Source organism: Lagenorhynchus albirostris, chromosome 15 (genome assembly GCF_949774975.1).
Source record: "Lagenorhynchus albirostris chromosome 15, mLagAlb1.1, whole genome shotgun sequence".
NCBI lineage: Eukaryota > Metazoa > Chordata > Mammalia > Artiodactyla > Delphinidae > Lagenorhynchus > Lagenorhynchus albirostris.
Window position 1 is genome coordinate 53,344,953 of NC_083109.1, and position 19,204 is coordinate 53,364,156.

General features: G+C 46.4%; 1 protein-coding gene across 5 annotated transcripts in view; it reads right to left on the reverse strand.

Moving 5' to 3' along the window:
- GLYR1 (glyoxylate reductase 1 homolog) overlaps nucleotides 1–19,204 on the reverse strand; it is a 36,451-nt gene that overhangs the window by 5,069 nt on the left and 12,178 nt on the right. For 3 of the 5 annotated variants that reach the window (XM_060124948.1, XM_060124946.1, XM_060124945.1), the window contains exons 4-15: nucleotides 18,581–18,719; nucleotides 17,791–18,033; nucleotides 14,104–14,190; nucleotides 13,132–13,188; nucleotides 12,134–12,184; nucleotides 11,971–12,044; nucleotides 8,833–8,932; nucleotides 3,677–3,787; nucleotides 2,884–2,985; nucleotides 2,009–2,171; nucleotides 1,511–1,690; nucleotides 1,070–1,194 (exon numbers count right to left, since the gene is read on the reverse strand). In XM_060124948.1, coding sequence (XP_059980931.1) covers nucleotides 1,070–1,194; nucleotides 1,511–1,690; nucleotides 2,009–2,171; nucleotides 2,884–2,985; nucleotides 3,677–3,787; nucleotides 8,833–8,932; nucleotides 11,971–12,044; nucleotides 12,134–12,184; nucleotides 13,132–13,188; nucleotides 14,104–14,190; nucleotides 17,791–18,033; nucleotides 18,581–18,719 — 1,432 coding nt within the window. The remainder of the gene's footprint in view (nucleotides 1–1,069; nucleotides 1,195–1,510; nucleotides 1,691–2,008; nucleotides 2,172–2,883; nucleotides 2,986–3,676; nucleotides 3,788–8,832; nucleotides 8,933–11,970; nucleotides 12,045–12,133; nucleotides 12,185–13,131; nucleotides 13,189–14,103; nucleotides 14,191–17,790; nucleotides 18,034–18,580; nucleotides 18,720–19,204) is intronic. The other 2 variants (XM_060124949.1, XM_060124947.1) reach the window with 1 other exon arrangement.

Below are 19,204 nucleotides of genomic sequence, written 5' to 3' on the forward strand. Positions count from 1 at the left end.
GAAGCCCAAAATGTTGTTTTTATTGTAATTCTATAGTAAAGACAAATACTGCTCAGCTGTTTTTTTTTTTTAAGCTTATACTTCTATCAGATTGAGATAAGAAAACTGAACTTCTAAAAAACTGTTTCCAAAAAGTGCCTATGTAGGTGCTTAATAGATGTCATTCAAAAAAAATGTTAAGAACTAAACAATCCAATTAATAGGCAGACAGTGTCAGAATGGATAAAAATGCAAGCCCCAATTATAGACTGTCTACAACAGACACATTTTAAAACAAAGGTTGAAAGTAAATGGATGGAAAAAAATACATCACATGGAAATCGTAAGCATGAGAAGGCTACAGCAGCCATATGAAAATCAGACAACAGACTTCAAGACAAAGATCAAGGTGGACATTTCTTAATAACGAAAGAGCAAATTCATCAGGAAGACATAACAAGCATAAATGGCTAAGAGCCCAATAACAAAGACATCAAGCAAAATGGACAGAATTAAAGGGAGAAACATGATCCCACAATCACAGCTTGAGATTTTAACATCCCTTTCTTAGCAATTGAAAGAACTAGAGAAAAAGGTCAGTAAAGATAATCTGAAAAAATATAAAAAATACTACCAACCATCTCAACCTAATTGATATGTGCAGAACACAGCACCCAACTGCAGAACACGCAGTCTTCTTAAGTGAACATGGCACACCCACCAAGACAGATCATCTGCTGAGCCACAAAACAAGTCTGAATCAATGTAAAGAGTTAAAATCCATATGTAGTATATTTTTTTGGATCACAGAGATACATTAGAAATCAATAACCATTAGGTATCTAGGAAACCCTTCAGGGTTTTTATTTGTATTTGACAAATAATCCACAGGTCAAAGAAGAACTCCCAGGGAAGTAAGCATGGCTCGGAGGAAATATACTTAGAAAAGGAAGGTCTAAAATCAGCAACCTAAGATTCCACCTTGAGAGGTTAGACACAGAGCCAAGCCAAGCCAAAGTAAGCAGAGGGAGGAGTGCAAGGGAAACAAAGGAGGGCTGCTGGGACTAGCACCGCGGCCTCCTGCTGTTACCTCATTGGCTGCAGCTGCCATAGGAGTCGGATGGTTGACGGCATCACCCAGCGCAATGGCTAGACGGAGATCCTTCTGAATGTATTTCAGGTAGAAATCAGGCTTAAAGTTTCCTTGTAGGATATCTGAGGAGGGAAAGTCATTCATCAGAAGATCTGAAAGGATCCTAAATAAGAAACCACCTGGAGTCCTGTCAGAGGTCAATACCTAGCATTTCCTCCCCCTTGGACACCCAAGAGACAAGTTCCCAGCCTGTAGCCCCAAATCCTATCTACCATGTCTCCGGATGCTCTCTGACTGGGGGCCTGGACTGACTGGAGTGGGTGCATCATTCACACACAATGAGCCCCTGAAGAAGACACTGTTCTGTGACATGTGCCTGACCCAGTTCCCAGCTTCAACCAAAACTAAAACGCAAAAGAGAGGCCAAAGGCAACTTACTTTGGCACTTCTGGTCCAGGAAGATGCTGGCCAACTGTCCCTGATTGAGGATGTCCAAGAGTGTCTGCTGGGACTGGCCTGTCACTTGGGCCAGGGTGAGCCCCTCAGCGATGGTGGCCATGAAGCTCCCCTGGACCATGTTCACGATCAGCATCATCTTAGCTGCGTTGCCAACCTCACCTGCCCAGGGCAAAGAATCGTGGTCACATCCCAAGAATCCTGTGGGGAGGGACTTTCTGCCCACCCTCACCCCTGCTTGGACCCACCTCTACACCCAGGGGAGGCCCCATTCACCTGCCCCTGACAGAACTGGCTCTGACCCTTCTGGCTCTTCCTCCTTCCAGGCACTGACTGTGCAAGTCAAAGGAAACCTTCCCACGGGGGCCCCAGGCAGAGAGGCCGTGCGGGACTGACGGTGTCATCAGGGCGGTCTAGAGGGGATGTGGCCCACCCAGCCTCCAGGCCTGAAGTGGCCCGACAGGTGGGCAGGCATGTTACCTAGAAAGAAGGAAGTCTTCCCCATTGCCTGGAAGCAGCTGCTGCAGTCCTCATATAAGCCCCTGTCTCCGGCCGCTAAGATCACCAACATCCCATCATTAGATAGCTGCTGATTCCCTGAGACCGGGGCTTCCAGAAAGCGGCCCCCCCTGGACACAATCACCTGGAAAGGAAAGTCACAGCTTCTGGAGGCCTTGCCTCTCATGAAGGTCTTGGGCAGGAAGCAAGGAGCATACTGGGGCAGGAGCACTTGACCCTCCACGCCGAGGCCCCAAAGCTGATGCCCGTACCAAGGTGCTGGACTGACAATGGGAGGGTCAGCAGACTGTCCTCCACCAGGTGCCTGAATCACATGCAGTAGACAGAGAGAAGCTGGGGTGTCCTCATAGGCTCCCATTTACTCGGAATTTCTCACAAAGACCAAAGACTATAACCAACATGACAATGCCAATGGCGTGGTTGACCACACTTCCTAAAGACACTGTCCTACCTTGATTTTAGCCACCCGTAGAATGCACATGGGCCACAAATCACCACCCCCTCACTTGGGCCCAGTGGCTCAGCGTGGTGGAATACTCTGCTAGTATCTGTAGAAAGCTGCTTAACTCAAAAAGGCCCTGCTGGCAGCCTAGATTTGCTTCTGAGAGGCTGGCAGCTATAGGACCCAATGCCCATCCCAGCCAGGAAACAAGTCTCCTTTCACAGCCACTCAGACTAGCTGTAGATCTGAAGGCAGAGAGTGAAGACAGGCTAGTCCCAAAGTCTCTGGCTTTGGCTCTAGAGTAACTAAGTTGCCCACTCTTCGGCATGGTTAGCCTGGGTCTTGGGCTCCAACTGAAAGGATGCTGGAGGGCCAGCCCGAATGAGGCCGCTACCTGGGCCAGCTCGGTGACTGTGTCAGCATCCACCGTTGACATGTCCACGTAGCACTTCCCGGGGCGGATCCCTTGCAGCACACCACTGGGGCCCAGCACCAGCTGTGGGGACACAAGGGAGAAGCAATAGCCCAGGCTCCCAGCCAGACACCCAGGAGCCCCTTAGACCTAAGGTCAGCGTCCTGCTGATTTTTTGGCTCATTTCCCAAATAGAAGCTAAATATTAAGGCTCAAAAGGGAAGAGCATGTAAATAAGCAAGGGAAAGAGAATTTATGGTATGCTCCCATTTATCTTCAAAAAGAACATGTGTGTTTCTTTTTATTAAAAACCTCCCATTGAAAAGATGGAACCTCACTATTTATTTTTTTTGGCTTCTTTGGATTTACTTGGATTAGTCCAGTCATGAGTTTAACAAGATGACTACTGCACTTGAACTTTTAAAGCATACAAATACAGCGATAGCTAAACATAGGAACTTGTCACATGGACCACAGGCACACCAAAGCTTCCAGCTCAACAGGAATACATTAGCCTGTTAGGAACCATTTCACATTTCAGCACAGACCTCAGGGACCCTCATCAGTTTCATTCTTTGTTCTGAATTAAAGGAAGTCTGTATTCAATCTATGCAAACACCCTTCACAATGGGAGATGGCCCCCAAATGGGAAATCCACCGCCCCACCCCTCCCCCAATGCAAACACTCACTCAGTGCTCAGGGGAGAAGGGGAGGAGGCCAGCCAGTTTTCCCGGCCACAACCTGAGATGCTGAGGGGAGGGAGGGGATCCTTACGTCCTTGGCTGCCTTTGGATCCGACACGCAGGCAAACGTGATGTCACAAGTTGAAACGACTTCAGCGGGGGTTCTTCCTAGGCGGGCCCCCTCCTGGATGAACAAATCACACTGCAAAAGTCACAGATCCTAATGTGAGCTGCAGGCAGTGCACAACACACACACCAGCCAGGCCAGAGATGCAGTGCTCAGTCCTCCGGAGTGGCCTTCCAAGGCAAGAGGCTGAGACTGTGAGCCAGGGACCCCAGCGGGCAGTCTGACTGCTCAGGGAAGTGGACGGAAGCCCCTTAAGCACAGTCTTGTGGTTTTTTTTTTTTGGCCACACTCATGTGAGACCTTAGTTCCCTGACCAGGGATTGAACCCGCGCCCCTACAGTGGAAGCGCAAAGTCTTAACCACTGGACTGCCAGGGAAGTCCCCAGTCTTGCCTAGGAGGATGTTCCATGTTCTACTTCACAGGAGGCACAAAACAAACGTCTGCTGAAGGTTTTCTGAATGAAGAACAGGATGTGAATAGTACTTGTCTGCCGCTCTTTGTGGCTGTCGCTGTCTTGGCTGTGGTGAAATCTACCCAGTGCCCTGTGAGCTGGGGAAGCAGGGCTTGGGCTAACAGGTTGCCATTCCGTACTGAATTGTTTCTGGCGGGGGGGTCTACAAGCACTAATTTTTCTTTTCTGAAAATTAAAATCACTAGAACATCTCATAACAAAATACATCATTAACATTTTGCTGTGTTTCCTTTTTCTTTCTTTTCTTTTCTTTTTTTTTGCGGTACACGGGCCTCTCACTGTTGTGGCCTCTCCCATTGCGGAGCACAGGCTCTGGACGCACAGGCTCAGCGGCCATGGCTCACAGGCCCAGCCGCTCTGTGGCATATGAGATCCTCCCGGAGCGGGGCACGAACCCGTGTCCCCTGCATCGGCAGGCAGACTCTCAACCACTGCGCCACCAGAGAAGCCCTGTATTTCCTTTTTCTAAAGGCATTTCAAAAAAGTATTTAGAATAATTTGGACCTATTATTTTGCATCTAATTTTTAACATTTTATATGATTACATCTATCAATATTATAGACTTTCATAATTACTGTTTATAACGCATGGCTGCAGGATACTCCACTGAGATATATACCTGAGTTTACCTAATGGCTCTCCTGCAGTTCAATATCTGGCCTGATTTTAATTATAAATGAGCCCAACAAATATCCATCTCTTCTATTTTTTGAATTTAGATCTCTGTAAGTAGAATATAACAGGCTCCAAAAATGGTTTTAAAAAATGTAGACAAATGGCTTTCGAATAAGGCTGTGTCCATTTATAATGATCTCTGGCAAAGTCTCAAATCACCAACACAGAGCACATTTTTTAAAAACAACAAATAAGTACACATAAATACATTAAAAACTTGTCCTACTAGATGACTTAACAAGCCAAAAATGGCCACTTTCTACTTGATATATTCTGATTACTCCTGATTACTGAATCTCTTTAATACCTGTTTATTAATTGTTTCCTCTTTGTGAGCTATTTAAAAATCTTTAAATCATTACTATACTATTTGTTTAACAAGAAATTCCACTCCTGGTTTTATACCTAAAGAAAACAAAAACACTAATTTGAAAAGATACACACACCCCAAATGTTCATAGCAGCATTACAATAGCCAAAATATGGAAGCAACCTAAGTGTCCATCAACAGATGAATGAATAAAGAAGATGTGGTACACACACAGACACACACACGGAAGAATATTACTCAGTCATAAAAAGAATGAAATTCTGCCATTTGTAACAACATGGATGGACCTAGAGGGTATTATTATGCTTAGTGAAATAAGTCAGACAGAGAAAGACAAATATGCTACACTATCACTTATATATGGAACCTAAAAAACAAACAAATAAATGAATATAAATAAAAGAAACAGACTCATAGAACAAATTAGTGGTTACCAGTGAGGAGAGGGAATCGGAGAGGGGCAAAATAGGAGTAGGGGACAGTACAAACTGCTATATATAAACTAAATAAGCTACAAGGATATATTGTGCAGCATAGAAAAATATAGCCATCATTTTATAATAACTTTAAATGAAATATAACCCATAAAAATACTGAATCACTATGCTGTACACCTGAAACTAATCTACCAATGTAAATCAACTATACTTCAAAAAAACCAAAACCAAACAAACAAAACCCCCAAAACCCCCCACAAAAACTAGGGAAAAATACATAAAAATTGTTAGGGTAGTGGGAAATTTTTAGAAATACAAAATTTTTAAATTCCAAAAAATAAAAAAAAAACGAGTTGGCGTACTTTTCAATTTTTTTTCGTTTATTTTTTGTTGTGAGGAGTATTATCAAAAACTATTCATGGGGTGGCTGGGATGAATTGGGAGAATGGGACTAACATATATACACTACTATGTATAAAACAAACAGCTAATGAGAACCTACTGTATAGCACAGGGAACTATACTCAATGCTCTGTGGTGACCTAAATGGGAAAGAAATCCGAAAAGAGAGGATATATGTATAGGTACAGCTGATTCACTTTGCTGTACAGCAGAAACTAATACAACATTGTAAAACAACTATACTCCAATAAAAACTAATTAAAAAAAATATTCATCTTGGGTTTCCCTGGTGGTGCAGTGGTTAAGAATCCACCTGCCAATGTAGGAGACAGCGGTTCAAGCCCTGGTCGGGGAAGATCCCACATGCCACAGAGTAACTAAGCCTGTTCACCACAACTACTGCGCCTACGCTCTAGAGCCTGTGAGCCACAACTACTGAAGCCCGCATGCCTAGAGCCCATGCTCCGCAACAAGAGAAGCCACCGCAATGAGAAGCCCGTGCACCACAACGAAGAGTAGCCCCTGTTCGCCATAACTAGAGAAAGCCTGCATGTAGTAACAAAGACCCAACTCAGCCAAAAATAAATAAATAAATAAATAATAAAAAGAATCTGCCCGCCAATGCAGGGGACATGGGTCTGAGCCCTGGTCCGGGAAGATCCTCCATACCACGGAGCAACTAAGCCCATGCACCACAACTACTGAGCCTGAGCTCTAGAGCACATGAGCCACAACTACTGAAGCCTGTGCACCTAGAGCCTGTGCTCCGTAACAAGAGAAGCCACTGCAAAGAGAAGTCTGCGCACTGCAATGAAGAGTAGCCCCCGCTCACTGCAACTAAAAGAAAGCCTGTGTGCAGCAATGAAAACCCAACGCAGCCAAAAATAAAAAAAAATAAATTTATTAAAAAAAAATTCACCTTTTTCCTTAAAAAGACAGACTTAAAAAGATCTATGTTAATAATTTTGTTTTCTTCTGGTTTGTCCTTTTGAAAGAAATGAGGGTAAGCAGCAGAGCTGTCTGATTCCAAGCCCAAGTTCATAATTGCTTTGCTCTACTGTCTTCCCATAAATTAATCTGGAAAGAATGGCCACGTTTATAACAATTAAGCTTTCCAATCAAGAAAACAGGATGACCCGAGGCACTTCTATCAAATGGGAACATACTTATAATGCAAACCCTTAGATTCTACCGATGTTCTGCAAGTATGCATGTCTAGATTTCCTGGTTACCCTGGCCTTGAATCAGAAATATCTGCTGAAAGGGCCTCTGAGATCTCACTCCTGACTCAGGGCCCCACAGCACCTACCCAATGCCCAGCACCTGAAGCCCACATCTCTTAGCATGGCTTTCAGTGCCCTTTCTCCCAGTCTCCCTCAACTCTCCAACCAGTTCCTTATTATTCTTGAAAAGGGCGGTTTTAACAAAGTGAACTTCTTACTTTGCCTAGAACATTTTTGTTTATTCAAATCCACCAGCTCTACTACCTCCCTTCATTCCAGCTCTCACCTTGCTACACACATGGGATGCTCACCCCATCGTTTCACAAATATATGCTTAGCCACACCTTGTTCCTCAAGAGGCTGGTTCTTTCTTGGTCTCTTCGTTCCTGGCAAATACACTGCTTTAATTTTCTGGTACTTAGACTATGGTTCTTTATTTCTTTAATTTTATTTATTTATTTATTTATTATTTTATTTGGCTGTGTTGGGTCTTCATTGCTGCGCGTGGGCTTTCTCTAGTTGCGTCGAGTGCGGGCTACTCTTCGTTGTGGTGCACGGGCTTCTCATTGTGGTAGCTTCCCTTGTTGCAGAGCACGGGCTCCAGGCACACAGGCTTCGGTAGTTGTGGCTCGTGGGCTCCAGAGCACAGGCTCAGTAGTTGTGGCGCATGGGCTTAGTTGTTCCGCAGCATGTGGGATCTTCCCGGACCAGGGATTGAACCTAGGTCCCTTGTGTTGGCAGGTGGTTTCTTAACCACTGCGCCACCAGGTAAGTCCTAGACTATGGTTCTTTACCTTTTCCTGGATGGGAACTTGATGGGAGCCTGGCCTCTCTCCATTACAAAAGACTTGGAATTCCATTTCAGGGCATGCACAGACCCCTTGAATCCATGGACCACCTGAGGTTAAGAACTTCTAAACCTGTCCTGTCCCATATGGTAGCCACTAGCCACAGGAGACTGTTTATTTTTAAGTGAAACAAAATTTAAAATTCTTCAGTCTACTAGCCATGAATCAAGTGTTCAAGAGTCACATGTGGCCAGTGGCTACCACACAGGCCAGTGCAGATATAGGACATCTCTTTCACCACAGAATGTTCTACGGCACGGTGCTGTTAATACAATCCAAACACAGAACATAGTGCAGCCATTAACAAGGACGAAGCAGATCTGTTGATACACACTCTCCATATCAATGATTACACACACACACACACACACACACACACACACACACACACACACACACACACACACACACACACACACACACACAAACTCTTGCATGTGCATGGAAAAACCTGACAGGTTTTTTTCCTATTACTTATTTCAGGTAATGGCAGAGAGGGGAAAATTTCCACTTCATTTTATACCCCTGGGTGTTTTAAATATTCAGTTTTTATGATAACGTCCTACACTGGTGTATCTACACCCCCACCTGCCTGAACTAAGAGCTTGGCTTCTACTCCATGGCATGCAGAACGATGAAGAGAGACAGGAGGGAGAGTCCTATCCTTAGTTACCCCAAGGGTCAAGGCTCTGTCCCACCCCACCCAACAAGCACCACTATGAATGCTTACTTTCTCTGCAGTCCGGTTCCAGACAGTCACCGTGTGACCCATTTTTAGCAAGTTGGAGACGATGCCACTTCCCATGAGGCCAAGGCCCAAAAATCCTATCCTGAAAAAGAGAGAGACTGATCAGTTCAAGGTGGGGGGTGGGGTGGGGGAGGACAGGGTGAGATCCTGAATGCCACACAGGCTCTGCTTCCTCATAAACCTGGGGAGCCTCACCTCAGACCACCAGGAACGCTGCTCTGTGGTGTGCTGACACCACCACTGCAGAGCCAGCGGTAGTGCAGGCAAAGCGTGCCTTTTCTTATCATGCCACTGTTCAAAAGTGTTCATAAGTTTAAACAGGCATTTTAAAATCCTCAACTGCCACTGCAAGAAGTATGACTCATATGGTTTATGGCAAATCTTCCAAATCATTTCCTTGTTGCTTTGATAGAAGGTCTGAGCTTACAATTCCATTACAGTGAGAAGGCAGACATTTATCTTCAGATCCTGCAACAGTTCCTGATCAGCCACCTCGAGTCCTAGGTCTTGAGATGCCAATTTAAAGCACCTTGGGATCCATGACAAGTTAACAGGAGAAGTAAGTACGGAGCCAGCCACCTTCCTCAACTGCAGGAGTCAGCATCCTGGTGCTCACCTCCCCTTCCCAGCTCCACGCCCTGCACCACCTTTGCACTGTTCGTGCCGTCAGCAGGGACAGGCCTTGCCTCGCTTCTTCAAAGCCTCACCTGAGCTTTGGAACCAATCTTTCTTTCCCAGTGCATGGATTCTTCTCCTGAACCTCTTTCCTCCCGTTGCTTCTCTACCCTGGCCTGTCCTTCTCTCCACCACGCCTTCTAACTGCAGGCCCATTATGATCCTTCTGAATCTGAAGTACTCAGGTGGACAGTATGTTTGGCTTACCTTCACTTCCTACAGCTTGCTCCTTCCTACAACCCCTAGAACTTGGGAGCTACAAGCTGCTACATGCTTTTATAGATGATTTTACCTTGCCCAAATGTCTCTTCTTGGTTCTTGCACTTCTGTAACTCTCCTTGCATGAGACATGGCTAAACAATGCCTCTTTCTTCATTTAATTAATTTTTTGGCTGCGTTGGGACTTCGTTGCTGCACGTGGGCTTTCTCTAGTTGCTTTGAGCCAGGGCTACTCTTTGTTGCAGCGCGGGCTTCTCACTGCGGTGGCTTCTCTTGTTGTGGAGCATGGGCTCTAGGTGCGTGGGCTTCAGTAGTTGCAGCACATGGGCTCAGTAGTTGCAGCACGTGGGCCCTAGAGGGCACAGGCTTCAGTAGTTGTGGCACGTGGGCTCAGTAGTTGTGGCTCGCGGGCTCTAAGGCGCACGGGCTCAGTTGCTCCACGGCATGTAGGATCTCCCCGGACCAGGGCTTGAACCCGTGTCCCCTGCATTGGCAGGCGGATTCTTAACCACTGCGCCACCAGGGAAGTCCTCTTTCTTCATTTATTACCTCATGTTCTTGTTTTCAGCTTGTGTTTCTCTCAGCTCTAAGATCCTCTGCAGCTTCTTCACTTTGACCTGTGTTATCCTTTCAGTATTTTCAGTCTCCTGCAAGTCATATCTGCAGCCACCTTTTCAAACTGGCTCAGAGGTTCCGCTATCATTGCTGGAATATGCACTCTCATACTCTCTGTCCCAGCCTGCTCTAAGTCATTTGAATCAAATGCTGAAAATGGAACCCACCACCACCTTCCTCACCAAATGGCACCCTTGACCATTAAGTTTCAAGCCAAAGCTTAAAAACAAGGAGGTATCTTTTGTCATTCACAGCTATCTGGGTAGTACAAGTTTTCCCTATGATTCTAAATCATGACATACTAATTCTCTTTCCTTTTCTTGGTGTTTCAGGACACCTAGAAGACCTGGGGATAAAGTTTATGCATTTTAAACACAGCAACTGACAGTCCCTCATGGTGTCCCTGAGGCAAGATGGAAAATGTGGACCAGGTGGACTGGGTACGAGGCAGCTGGTCTGCTCTGTAGTTGGCTTTACACTCATGTTAAAAAAGGGTTTGACTGATGGGAGAAAACACTGGACTCTGTCCTTGGCCTAGAGCTGGATTTTTTAAAAAAGCCAACAAAATCCTCATTAATTTAATGGGCAATACCCATTCCTCTTTTTATTAGCATATAACATGCCTCTAGCTCCTTCACTCCACTAAGAAAGTTCACTAAATATAACTGACAGAACAAGTGACTTTAACAGTACAAAAAGTGATGAATAATGTAAAAGACACTGTTTTTAGTCTGAGAAAGAACCCTATAGAAGACTCAGATGGGAGATTCAGACTTAGCTACGTACTTCAAGAGAATGCTCCTTCTTCAAGAACCCTTTCCAACAATACAACTAGCTGTCAGAATTGAGGCAAAGGCAAGTGTGGATGCAAGCTAAGGCCTGGGGACCACAGTCAAGTCCCCCACCTGTCTGGGTGGGGCGGAGAGCAGCAGGCAGGTGCACAGGAAGGACAGGGAGGCGACAGCAGGGAGAGCCAGGGAAGGCAGGACAACGGGCTGCCTTCATCTTTTGCCCCCACCAGGGCCAAGGACAGTGGTTCTTAAAGCATGGTCTCCTGATGAGCACCAGCAGCTATCTGGGAATTTGTCCACCCCAGACCTACTGATCAAGAAACCCTACGGGTGGAGTCAAGCAATCGGTGCTTTACGAGAGGCCTTCCAGGTGATTCTTTTTTTTTTTTTAAGTTAGCTGTTTTATTTATTTATTTTTTTGGCCACGCTGCAAGGCTTGTGGGATCTTACTTGCCCGACTAGGGATCAAACCTGGGTCCCTGACAGTGAGAGCTCGGAGTCCTAACCACTGGACCACCAGGGAATTCCCCAAGGTGATTCTGAGACACAGGAAAGTCTAAGAACCACTGATCCAAGTGTTCCCTGCTTGGAGACTCACCGGTGAGCACGAAGCCAAATCCACAGTACATTTATAGGGCAGCTTCTGTCTCCCACAAGTCAAATTACTCCTAGGCAAGTCGTAAGAATTACAACTTTCCCTTTCTCTTTCCATTTAGTCCCAGCAACGGTTGGGACACAACCCTTAACAAGCCACCTTGAGGTCACCCTCTGGCCCCAGCAGAACCAGAGGCACAGGAAGCCTCTTCATCAAAGGTCCTACTTTTTGTCTGTGGGTGTGATGCTGCCATTCACAGCCGTGCTGTCTGCTGCCTGGATGGAGGTGGACCCAGTCTCCTAGGGAAAGGAAGCACAAGTCGTCAGGTCAGCCTGCCCATGTGAGGCCCCAATGAAAATAAAAATGAGGAGGCATGGAACATACATACCTCTTCACATATTTTCAATTTCTTTGTGATTGCCTGGTAACAGACAGCTGGCTAATAAAGAAGAAATGAGAAAACCACTTATTAAACTGAACATTTAACCAGTCTTCATTACGATTTCCCTATTAAGGTTAGGCCCAAAGCGGGAAGTTAACATCAAAAACTTATTTGGTGTCCAACCTTACTGAATTCCAAACCACACATGAAAAGTTAACTTGCGTCACTTCATTCAGCTCTCACGCAGCTCTACAAGATGCTTTTGCTGATCATGACGTTGAAAATCAGAGGTGTTAGGTCATGTGCCCAGAATTACAGACCTGGTCAGTATAACTAGGCTTGGAATACAGATCTGTCCAACTCCAAGGTCACATACCATCAGCAGATCCTATCAGGGCTCAGCCTAACCGACAGCCCTGTAGACACTTGGGGAAACTACCCCCACACTCCCAGGGCTCATGGAGACTGCCTTCATCCAGCAGCACTGGCTACCTTGTGGGTGGTCGACAGCTCCTGAAGTTTCAATTCCATCCTAGACTCTGAAGGCTACTGCAAATATCTCAACCACACAGCCACTAAGTTTTAAAAGCTTTTTTGGGTTCATTTTTAATATATTTTTTTTTGCGATACACAGGCCTCTCACTGTTGTGGCCTCTCTCGTTGCGGAGCACAGGCTCCGGACGCGCAGGCTCAGCAGCCATGGCTCACGGGCCCAGCCGCTCCGCGGCATGTGGGATCTTCCCGGACTGGGGCACGAACCCGTGTCCCCTGCATCGGCAGGCAGACTCTCAACCACTGTGCCACCAGGGAAGCCCCATTTTTAATCTTAACAGTGCCTGATTCACGAGTGGTCCTCTATGTAACTTTTAAACTTAACTAGTTGCTCTGGGCAGCAGTACAGGTACAGACTAACTTTTCAGACTAGGGTGAGGTTCCAAAGGAGCAGGACTCTCCCCTCAGGCCAGCTCCTGACCAAGGATGAAGAACCTCAAAGAACAACTTACCTTCTCGGTTTGGCTGAGCAGGAAGTGATGGAAATGAGGGTCTGCATCTTTAACAGGCTGAAACCAGAAAATGATTTAATAAAACAAGTTATCTTCCAACACAGGTCACCTCCTTCTACCTGAGAACCAGCTTCTCCTCTGGCTGAAACACCTCTGGGAGCTGGGCTCATTCTCACAACTGCCTGGAAACTCTTCTCCCACTGCTGGTCTAAGCCTTTCATAAACGATGCCCATTCTACCTGGAGGAAAACTGGTTTCAAGTGGAAAAGAATGAACGTTTCTGCCAGGTTGGTGGATAAATTATTCCCAAACACTGGAATAATATTTTAAAAGCATACTATTTTTTAAATCCAGCATTCACCAGTCACTTCGGATGACCCAGCAGACCAAACCAAATTCTCAAACTTTTCTGATCTTAGGATTTTGGCCCACTTGTGCCTGGTGCCAGACCCTTGAGTGTCTTGACTCACTGAGGATCAGTATTAAAAGAAATGAGGAGGCAACAACTGCAGGACCGTCAAGGCTTTTCCTAAGTAGGCCCAGCAACAGCGGGACGGTGCATCCACCCCAAGGATAAGGTAGTGTGCAGCTACCAAACATCAAAGCTGTATATACAGTGAAAGGGTGTTTATAAAGTACCAAGTGGAAAAAATCTGCAGAATGATCCCACTTTTGTGAAAACCAACACTACTCCCGAAAGTAAAAACTGTAACATGGGTATGTGATTATGTAAATGATGGTTAAGTGGGTGCACCAAAGGGTTTGGAGTGAGTTACATCAAGCTTAACAGTCAGGATGCCCCAGGGTGGAGACCTGTGCTTTTTAACTCATTCACTTCTGTACTGTTTGGCAATTAGAAAAAAAAGTCTCATACACAAGAAAAGTGGGGGAAAGGAAGAGCACATCACACAGTCAGGCCAGGAAACCAGCTCTGAGGCCGGGCTTCTCCTGGTCCATGGGAGAGGTTATTACCTCGCTCACGGTTGGTTGCCATTTAAACGCAGCCATGGGTCCGGCCATGATCCCCTTCACAGTACTAGACTCGGGGATGGTGAGGTCCTACAGAGGGAAAGGCAGATCGTCAAAATGCCGTGGCACCTCAGGAGCAGGTGTCTTCCTGCCTAACTCTGGGAGCACCTCTTCACTGTTTTGCTCCCTTTAGTCACACTCCACCCCGAACTAGCCCTGCCAGCTCCGCGGTCTCCCCCCAGGCATGGCTCTGATGACTGTTCATCGGGAGAAACAGGTCAAGTTCCTGTCAACACAGAGGGAGCCTTTCTTCTTCTCTGTTATCCTGTGCCAAAATTTCATAAGGATGGAGGTAACGGGAAAGCCCGATTGTGGTCTGTAGTGTGGTCAGCAGGTCACAGAGAAAATTCCTTATGGCAAATAATGAACATTAAGATAACAATACTGGCTTCAGAAGGAATCCACCATATCTCAAAAAAAACTAAGAAAGCCACATGGAGCAGTGAGGAGATCTGCCCAACTTTTTACAGCTGCTAAGTGACAAAGCCAGAATTAGAACCGGGATGTTGAGGAGCCAGGAGCCTGCTCTCTCCCCAGACAGAAGGTAGGAACCATTTGGGTGGGGGAGTCAAGAGTTCAGTGGGGCATGTTGAGATCTCCACTAGACAGCCGAGGGGAAAATGCAAGGAGGGCCACCGAGGCTGGAAGACAGCAAATGGGGAGATGGACATGAGGTCAAATCTGTGGTGGAGGGGCAAGAGCAGATCAGCTGTAGAGCTTTATCCCTTGACACCTGGCCCGCAGTGGAGACGCTCAAAAAAACAAAAAACAAAAAATAAAAATAAGAGGCCCAGCGCAGTACTGTCCCAGAGAAGTTTCTGTCATGATGGACATGTTCTGACTCCGCTGTATCTAGTGCAGTAGCCACAAGTCACATGTCACTATGGAGCACCTGCTAGTGTGACTAAGAAACTAGATTTTAATTTGGGTTTAATGTAAATTAATTTAAATGTAAATGGTCACCAGCCTAGTGACTTGTCTAAGGCCACAACAGAAGGGAGTAAGGCGAGAACACAGCTCTCTGTCCAGCACTGACCAAAGGCCTCAACTCCTGACTCCTTGCTCTCTGCACAAGTCTGGATTTTAGGAGAACCACGGACAGTTCTGTCCTGTCCAGATGGTTTGTGCCCGGAGTTGCAGTTCTCAGCTCAGGACTCAGAAATAAGAGCCTCCGAGAGAGGGTGAATGTGCACCCCTCACATGGCTCCCACACAGAGTCTAGACACAAACACAGCCTTCGCCTTCCCACACATAATCGACACCCCTGCCATCAAGGTCAGGCTTTTCAGTTAATCCTCATGGGACAGAGAATTATGGCCCAGAATGGCAATCATCTGGGGCTCTGCCCAGTTATCAGCTAGGCTACTGTGCTGTTTCAGAGAGGAGCTCGCCAGCCAAATAACAATTACTATAGCAACACACACTCTTTTGTGAGGAGTAAGCCTGGCAGCAGCCCCTGGGGTTGCACTAAAACAACCACACTCTCACTGCACAACAGGCTACTGCTAAAAAATAATAAATAAATAGATGTACAATGTTCATCGAATGTATAGTGTCACAGGCGCTAAGTACTTGGCTTCTGTTACTCATTTAATTCTTAAACCTAAGAGGCTTTATTATTTTCAATAAGCAGACAAGGAAACTGAGGCAAAGGCAGTTGGCCAAGGTTGCACAGCTGTAACAAGTCACGGAGTCATGATTCAAACTCTAGGTCCTCCTCCTAACCTCTCCTTTATACCTCCCTTTATCCAAAAAGAAGTTTCTCTCCAGGGCGAGCACAGGAGTTGGTGAGATCCATGGCTTAAGATACCAGACAGCATGAATTTGGAGAACAGTATAAAACCTGACAGCCCAGATTTCTGTGGGTCCCCAGGAAATCAATTTAATTGGATCAAATCAGATCATACCCCCTGAAAAGTTCATGCACTGCTCCTGGCAATTTCTAAACTTTTTCCACCTTTGGCTGGAGGTTCCCTGCACTCATGGTCACCTTGGCTGTCCCCACCGCTACAGCTGTTCTCATCTACTCTCTTAGGTCATCTAACAGCGAGAAGGACCTTCTCTAATGCAGAGATGGCACAGTGGCAGCTGACAGGCTGAATCTAGTCCAGAGAGATGTTCCTTTGGACCTAAAAGTGTTTTAAAAATTTGAGTTAGCTTCTAACATTTAAAACTGGAACATTTCACTTAAAAAAAAAAATCTGTATTTCCAGCTTCTCTTGAGAAAAACCAGACGATTTGGCAAAAGTTGGCTGTAACCCTGAGGGGGGCCCTCGGCCTCCCCAGACAGCAGCCACTGCTACCCCTAATGCTCTCGGCCCAACCTCCTGCTTGAGCACTCTCTCCCTTCCCTGCCTGGTCTCACTGGTGTCTGAACTTGCAAGTTTTGATCTCACGTTCAGCGTTTCATCACGGCCTCATAACCCGTCTGTCTGTGCCAGCCATCTGGCTTCTAACCCCTTGATCCTGCTCTAACAATCTTCCCCTGTGTTTTGACAGACTACCCCCTTCACCTCAAATTCTCCTCCCTTGGCTTCTAAGACTCATACAAATCTTTTTGGGAAGAAGGTGAGAGGTATATTATTTCTGCTTTACTTTACTTTGCCGGCTCTGCCCACTTCTTCCAACCCTGAGCTATGTGCATCCTCTCTGCAAAGCCAATTTCTGCCCTTCACTCTTCTCTCTCCTTGCTTCCCCCTAAGACAATCCCCATCTGGTCTCATGGATCCAACGTCCTCTCTAGATATTCGCTCCTCCACACCTACATTTCCATCCTATGTTATTGGAAGCCTCCCTGGCAGTCTAGACATCACTCCAAATGCATCACACTCAAAACAGAACTGGTCCTCTTGCCCCATAAACCAGCTCCTCTCCTTACTCCTCTGCTCAGAAAAAAGGCATCATCATTTCCCCAAGCACAGACTTGAAATCATCTCCCTTCCCTTTTTTCCATCATCCCCTATATGTAACCAGTTACCAAATCTTATGAACTCTTCCTCTGAAGTGCCTCTCACACAGTTCCTTTCAATATTTGCTATCCCACCCACCGCCCACCCCCGCCAAGGAAAGCTCCTTATGAACGCACACCTGAAGTTACCCTTCTCATTGGCTTTGTGCCTTTCTTCTCTGTCCGCCATGATCCCTAACACACAGCTGGGAGCACACTGCCACCTCCACATCCAGCTCAAACACCGTGTTCACGGCCCCCTACTGACTCCATGACAGTATAACACTGCTTAGACCTCAAGGCTCTCCACAATCGGGTGACAACCTGTCTTTACCTGTCAGGTCTCCTTCCTGTCCTCTACCAGTACTGAGACTCTGCATGCTAACATCGAGCCCACGTGGGCTGCGCCCTTCGTGTATGGAAGGCCTTCCCTTCTTTCCTGCTCAGCCCTTTCCAGTGCCAGCCCTTGCACGCTGGCTCAGGTGGACCCTTCTCCTCCCTCGACCATCTGGTCCACCCGTGCATCCAGGCCGTGACCCTCCCCTGGTCTGCAGAATTCTTTAGGGCAGCACATAGCAGAGGACTCTACGTCCATTCAGGGAGCTGAAGCATACCGTAGAGCTCAGCTCTCCGGTATACAAAAGAAAGTCACTAATCCCAGAAGCTACAGAGATAAAACAAACCTTCTCATCCTTTGGGGGCCGACCCCGCTTCCGGGGACTTTGCTCTTGGGCTCTTTTCAGAGGGGACTTGGAGCCTCTCTCTGAGGAGCCTGAAGACACCCTCTTCTTTCCTTCTCCCATGTTCTTCTTCACCTTCCCTTCAGACAGGCTAAGCTTGCGCTTCTCATCACCTGAGTTTGGCCTACTTCTCTCCTCACTGGAATTACGCCGATTCTTGTCATCAGCAGAACTGTGGGACGATGTCTGAAAGTTTAATAATAATAATGATAACCACCACAACAGCCACCACCATCACTACCATGATTTACAGGAGCCACACCCTGTGATAAGTGCTTTACGTGTGTTATCCACACAACAACCCTATGAAGTAGGCTCTGCTGTCAACTCCACTTATATCTGGGGAAGTGGATTGAAAAAGAAATTCAAGTCACTTGCCCACAGTCCCCAAACTGGATTTACACCCAGGGAGTGGATATAGCCCAGAGGCCGTGCTCCTAACCTCCATGCTATAAAAGGGAGAAGGCCTGTGCTATACTCAAAAGCTGAGATACTTCTCCTGGGTCCAAGAGACTTTCCTAAGAGCAACAATCTATTCCAGAAAGGTCAGCCACATGCATGGAGTTTCAAGTTGATTAGCAAAACACTGATACCTTAGATTTGAAGTAGCTCTCTCTCCACTGGCATTGCATTAAGAATAGTTTTTGGTTCGGGCGATATTTAATCTGTCAGTTACTATGCAAAAATAACCAGTCTGGAGTCAGCATAAAGTGAGAATCGTGAAGCCTCTCACCTGGTCTTTTCCCTTGGCTCTCCTGAGGAACTCTTCTACGGCATCCACAGCTTGCTGGAATCGTTTTCCCTTGTTAATCTTTATCATTTCCTCCTTATGTGCATGATACGGCTTGAGCTGTTCCACTTTGATCCAGGCACTGGCAGAAAACAGAGAGAAAGGATATGTATGATCCGCACTGCCTATGCCCAAAACTATCAAAGACCTCACCCCAGCAGAATGCAAATACCTGTTTGGTTTAACTGGATTTTGAAACAGGCCTTCCATCTTTTTCCAAAACATGCTATTGACCACCCCAAACTCTTGAGCCTAAAAGTATGTTTTCTTGAAACAAGTCAAACAACCACCACCAAAATCAGCATCCTCCAAATAAAATCACTGCACTGCAGGTTATTTCCACTCTTATTCACCAGCCTTCCACACTGAAACACACATACTCTGCCACTAGCTCAGGGCAGAGGAAACCTATAGATGCGCTCCCATTCTCACTACATAGTACAAATGGCCCCACGTGGATCCCAGGGAATCAGGGCTCTTGGAAGCGTTATCAACCATAGCAGCATCACTGTCCATCAAGAGCCTGAGCCAGAATGATGACCTGTCAATCCACTGAGAATGTGGGAT